The sequence below is a fragment of the Ochotona princeps genome, chromosome 24 (genome assembly GCF_030435755.1).
Source record: "Ochotona princeps isolate mOchPri1 chromosome 24, mOchPri1.hap1, whole genome shotgun sequence".
Classification (NCBI taxonomy): Eukaryota; Metazoa; Chordata; class Mammalia; order Lagomorpha; family Ochotonidae; genus Ochotona; species Ochotona princeps.
Window position 1 is genome coordinate 14935540 of NC_080855.1, and position 5941 is coordinate 14941480.

Genomic DNA, 5941 nt, shown 5'->3' on the forward strand with positions numbered 1-5941 from the left:
GAGCCACGTGAGGGTGTGTTTTTTTGTTCCTCCTGAGATTCTAGTGAGCCGTTGTGGCTACCTTTGCTGGGGGATTTCTGGCGGGATTTTATTTCTCATTCCATGCTGCGTCTTCTCTGGTTGCGTGGTTTGTTTTTGCAACCCAGTTCCAGATGTCGCAGCATTGCTTCCAGAATGAGTACTTTGACAGCTTGCTGCGTGCTTGCAAGCCGTGTCACCTGCGCTGTTCCAAGGCCCCTCCGGTAACATGCCAGCGCTTCTGTAATGCAAGTGAGTTGGGGACGGTTTGGTGTGGGATGCCTGGGTGTGGGACATCCTCACTATGCTGTTGACTCAGAGGATAAATGTTCAAGGGGCTGATGGGGGGAGGTTTCCTAAATTAAGACGAGAAAGGAAACAAGGCACTGATTTCAATGTCTGCCGGAACAAAGTCATTATTCAGATTCAATCTTATGCAGTGCTATTAGCAACACAGATTTCTATCCGCTGCTCCTGATGAAGTGGTATTTAGAATTTGAAAGTCAATGTTACTGGGTAGAATCAAATGATAAGTAACCCATACTTCCTTGCACAGGGAGCATGCTAATCTTGTCTGTATCATTCCAGTTTTAGCGTATTTCCTGCCAGAGGGAACACAAATAAGCCACCCTTGATGTGAACATTATGTTACTGGCTCATTCCCCTTATGTTGTTATTTTTATGAAGGTGTGTCCAGTTCGGTGAAAGCAACGAACGCCATCCTCTGGACCTGCCTGGGCCTGAGCCTGATGGTCTCTTTGGCTGTGTTTGTGCTGATGTTTCTGCTGAGGAAGATGAGCTCGGAGCCATTAAAGGCTGAAGACAAAAACACAGGTTGGTTACATGGTGAATCTTTGAAATCTGCTGCCAAGAGGAGGCTTTTGTGAGTTTCATTTCCTTTTTTTCCACCATTGATTACCACATTCAGCTACTGTCTCTCAGAATGTGTTAGCAGGTGTGTTAATGAGCTTCTTGGTAGAATTACTGTCTTTATTCCTGTTGCGACACCTTCTTCATGGGTCTCCAGCCATGTCAGTTTTCCCGTACATTTTTTTTTTGCCTTGTAATTAGTCTAAGGAAGTAGCGAGGTTTGCTTGGAAACCACCTCTGATTAGAGTTGGCGTATGATGAGGCGTGCACGCAGAAATCGCTGGTCAAGAGACGGGCATTTGATGCAGCAGTTAAAGATAACACTGGAGACTTCCACATCTCATATTGGAGGACTGAATGTGATCCCGGTTCAGCTCCCCATTTTTCAGCTTTCTGCAGACATGCACCCCAGGAGGCTGGGGTAGGGACTCAAATACCTGCAACCTATCTGGGAGATTCAGGTTGACTCCTGTAATCTACCTGGCCCTGCCCTAACCATTGCCAGAATTTGGAGAGTGAAATGGGGGACAAGACATTTCTGTCTCTGTTTTTAAATGAAGAATAAGCCAACCAACCCAAACGCTGCTCGCCAGGCCTGCTGGTTTATCAGGGAAAGCGTATCTGTCAAGATGGTCATGTTTTCAATATAAATACAAACATACTTGTGGGAAAATGAAATGAAAAATTTATCTTGGTTCAAAGAAATGTAAAAGTCCACGCATAATTTTTCCATGAGATGCATTTTTATGAACTTTTTGAAACACTGGGATTTCAAAAGTATGGATTTTCTTTTTTTTTTTTTTTTTTGCACTGGGGCTGGTGGTGGTGTATTGGGTAGAGCTATTGTCCATGATGCTGGTATCTCATATGGATGCTGGTTTAAGTCCTGGCAGCTCCACTTCCGAGCCATCTGCCTGCTAATGGTCTGGGAGACCAGTGGAAGATGGGTCCCCTGGAAGGTGCAGCTCCTGGCTTCAGCCTTGCTCAGCCCTGGCTGTTGTGGCTCTCTGTGGAGTGAACCTGCACATGAATAATGATTCTGTGTGTAACTCTTTCAAATAAATAAACAAAGTCTGAAAGAACGATTTTTTTGCACCAAAATATAAGCTTAACCTTTCACCCCTTATTTCCATGGTCTCTTTGAAGTTACCCACACAGGTGTTGTTTTCTTGGATCAACATTTCATACGGGAAAATGCTGGAAATGAATAACCAGCGTGTCCTGCACTCCTGAGCATTCATCTCTGAAATGACTGTGTTTGTTCAGTGGTGGACACGCAGCTCCAAACAGCTCAAGATTCCGTGTCAGGCCTCTAAAGATCAAAAGCTACATTTACTTCCTTTCTTTCTGTCTTTCTTTCTTTCCTTCCTTTTTATTTCTTTCTTTTCTCTTTCCTTCCTTACATCTTTCTTTTTTTTTTTAAAGATTTATTTATTTTTATCACAAAGTCAGATGTACAGAGAGGAAGATCTTCTGTCCAATGATTCACTCCCCAAGAGAGCGCAGCGGCCGGTTCTGTGCCGATCTGCAGCCAGGAACCAGGAACCTCTTCTGGGTCTCCCACGCGGGTGCAGAGTCCCAAAGCCTTGGGCGTCCTCAACTGCTTTCCCAGGCCACAAGCAGGGAGCTGGATGGGAAGTGGAGCTACCGGGATTAGAACCGGCGCCCATATGGGATCCCGGGACGTTCAAGGTTAGGACTTTTAGCTGCTAAGCCACATTGTCGGGCCCCCTTCATTCCTTCTTTCTCTCTCTTTCTTTTTAAAGATTTATTTTATTTTTATTGGAAAGATTCACAGAGAGAAAGAGAGACAGAGAGGAAAGATTTGTCCACTGATTCATTTCCCACGTGGCCACAACGGCCAGAACTGAGTCGATCTGAAGCCAGGAGCCAGGGGCTTCCTCTGGGTCTCCCATGTGAGTGCAGGGTCTGATGGCTTTGGGCCGTCCTTGACTGCTATCCCAGGCCACAGGTGGGGAGCTGGATGGGAAGTGGAGCAGTCAGGATTAGAACCGGCAATCATATGGGATCCCAGCAGATGCAAGGTGAGGACTTAATCACTAGGCTATTTCTGTGCTGGGCCTGATCAAAACATTTCTACCATGCCTTTGCCTGCCAATTAATGCCCCAACATGTGGCTTACAGATGCTGCCCTGTGTTTTTGTGCATTTATTTTCCATGCTTGCTCAATCTAGAAAGCATCTACCTCATTTGCTTTCTTGTATAGTCAGAGGGAGTTGACTGTTCTATGCAAAGTTACCCATGCCCCTCCCTGGGGGCCTGATAAGACAGGTAGAGAGTGAAGGTTTATTTTTTTAATATTAAAGTTGCATATATTTAAACATTTTTTCTCATATTATTTTCACCCACTTGAAAGGCAGAATGTGAGAGAGTGAAAGAGAGAGAGAGAAGGAACCTTTCACCTGCTGGTTTTCTTTTCAGTCCATTTTAGGCTGACTAAAGCCAGTTGCCTAGAATCCCATCTGGTCTCCCACGAGGATGGAAGGGACCCAACTGCCTTACCTATCACCTGTTGTCTCCAGGATGTGCTGAGAGGAAGCTGGATTGGAAGCAGAGCAGTTTGAAAGCTTGGAACTTGAACTCAGATATGTGTTCCAGGTGCCCCAAGCAGTGGCTTAACCCATTATGTCACAACCCCCAACCCCGCAACAATGTTTTGAGTACTTATGCATGGCAACCACAGCCAAGCAAATTATTATGTCCATTTCCTAACATCACTACTTCTTCACTTTTGGTGTGAGAACACCAAGACCCAACTCTTGGGTAATGTGCAGTATTCAGCACTGTGTTACTCAGCCACTCTGCCATAGCTCGGAGCTTTAGATTATTCCTGCATTGTATCTGTTCCCCAGCCTCGCTGCTTCCCTCCCTCTTCTGCTGTTTCAGTCTTGTCTTCCTTTTATTCAGCTTCTTCAAAGTCCACACCCACGTGAGATAGCACAGTAATTTTCTTCCTATGTCTGGCTTATGTCGAGAGTGACTCAAAGTGTGACATTTTGGAAGACGTTGTCACATTTGGGATGTTGGGAAGGAGTGAAACTTACCTTTAGACATGCAGGGTGGGGACACAACGGGCATTTCTTTCCTAGAGGAGCACGGACGTTCATTTTTAAAGGTTTATCTGTTGTGAGAAGTGAGAGCAGCATCTTCACTTCTGAATCTTCAAGTATCACCCAATGGCTGAGGTTGTGTGTTGTAACCTATGGCAGTGTCTTTTACGATGAAACCTTTCAGGGACAAAACCTCAGTGTGCGCTAAGGCTGAGAGGGTGATGAACGCTCTTCATAGACACTTGGCCAACAGGGGATCCCACCTTTTGCCTGAAAGTGACAACTGGGTTGCTTCCCTGAGTGGCTCCAAGTGGTTACCTTTTGTTGTCTGTAAAGAGTCCATAGGTTACATTTGTTTGTAAAACTTCTTAATGCTTTAAACACAGGCCACCATAAAAGAAATAAGCAAGCACTTTCAAAGCTGTTATGCTTCCAAAGAATTCATGTCCCCAAGCCCAGGACTGATACAAGTGACTTGTAACATTGCGCATGCTCACTCCTCTGTATTGCCTTGAGTCCTGGTGTTCCCTGTTAAGGCAGTCAGGACCATACTCCCTGGAAGTCAGATTCATGTTTTTCTCTCTCTGCACCATCAGGTTCAGGTCTCCTGGACGTGGCAAAAGCTGTCCCAGACAACAGGCAAATGGGAAATGAGATAACTCTTCCAAGAGGCTTGGGGTACACGGTCGAGGAGTGTACTTGTGAAGACTGCATCAAGAGCAAGCCCAAGGTCGATGCTGATCATTTCTTTCCACTCCCTGCCATGGAGGAAGGCGCGACCATTCTTGTCACCACGAAAACTAATGACTATTCTAATAGCCTGCTGCTTGCTTAGAGTGCTACAGGGTAGAGAAATCAGTTTCTATGGGATGATTTATCCTCTTGACCAGTGCAGAGCTACTTCCCACAATCTTCATTGAGAAGAAACAAGGTACAGTGTCGGATCTCTAGAGGGTGATCGCATTCTGTCAGTTGCTGCTATAGCGTTTTGTCCTCTGATTCTGCAAAACCTTTGTTATGTACATTTCTGTACCTTATGCTGAAAACTTAACCATGGAAACTTCCTTGATCTCATGATTAAACTCTTGACTCACTGGGGAAAAAAAGCATTATATTCCATACATCTGATGACCACATATTTCTATTCGTTGATTGCCTCTCTCTTGTACACACACATGTGCATCTTAGGAGAGACTGAATTTTCTCCTTTATTGCGAAGGGCGAGCAGGTTATTCACGCTCTGTAAATGGAAGACTGGAGTTAGACTATTCCAGCATGCAATGCACAGGTGATTCTTGGCTTTGTAAGCTTCCAGCTTACTGGAGGAACTTGATAATAACATAATGGTACAAATTAATGTGTAGTTCTAAGCCATGACCAAGGCATCCTAGGTAGTTTTCAGCCCAAAAGCAGGTGGCTAATAATCTAGCACTGATGCCGCCCCAATCATGTGTCAGGACTGTTCTAAGTGCTCTAAGTATGCTCTTCTTAAAACAGATTTATTTTATTTTGACTGCAAAGTGATATATATATCATATATTATATATCATATATCAGGAGAGACAGAGAGGAAGATCTTCTGTCTGATGTTTCATTTCCCAAGAGACCACAATGGCTGGAGCTGCGTCGATCTGAAGCCAGGAACCAGGAGCTCTTCTGGGTCTCATGCAGGTGCAGGACCGAAGGCTTTGGGCTGTCCTTGACTGCTTTCCCAGGCCACAGGCAGAGAGTTGGAAGGAAAGTGGAGCAGCCAGGATATGAACCGGTGCCCATGTGGGATTCTGGCACATGCAAGGTGAGGATTTAGCCACTAGGCTATTGCGCTGGGCCAGCTGGCTGCATTCAATGAAGAGCATACATTTGCTGTGACAGGGTGCTGAGGGCCCAGGGTGCTCTTAGGATGGAGTCTTCATAGCTATGGGGTATTACTGGAGGTCAAGAATGTCATGAAATTTTTCCTTGGACTTTAATCAGTGCAGTGT

General features: G+C 45.2%; 1 protein-coding gene and 1 pseudogene across 1 annotated transcript; one reads left to right on the forward strand and one right to left on the reverse strand.

The window, feature by feature from the left end:
• On the forward strand, positions 1–5065 carry TNFRSF17 (TNF receptor superfamily member 17). The gene is made up of 3 exons (XM_012927564.2): positions 1–270; positions 706–852; positions 4556–5065. Exons 1-3 carry the CDS (start codon positions 153–155, stop codon positions 4792–4794), a joined length of 504 nt encoding a protein of 167 aa, XP_012783018.1. The 5' UTR covers positions 1–152; the 3' UTR covers positions 4795–5065.
• Positions 539–633, reverse strand: LOC118757820 (U6 spliceosomal RNA; annotated as a pseudogene).
• Positions 5066–5941: the final 876 nt, after the last annotated feature.

What these genes read in the sequence shown, in the direction of transcription:
- TNFRSF17 (XM_012927564.2), top strand. Translation starts at nt 153, where the DNA reads ATGTCGCAGCATTGCTTCCAGAATGAGTACTTTGACAGCTTGCTGCGT. An exon ending in CCAGCGCTTCTGTAATGCAA is followed by an intron (nt 271 to 705) that starts GTGAGTTGGGGA and finishes ATTTTTATGAAG; the next exon opens with GTGTGTCCAGTTCGGTGAAA. An exon ending in GGCTGAAGACAAAAACACAG is followed by an intron (nt 853 to 4,555) that starts GTTGGTTACATG and finishes CTGCACCATCAG; the next exon opens with GTTCAGGTCTCCTGGACGTG.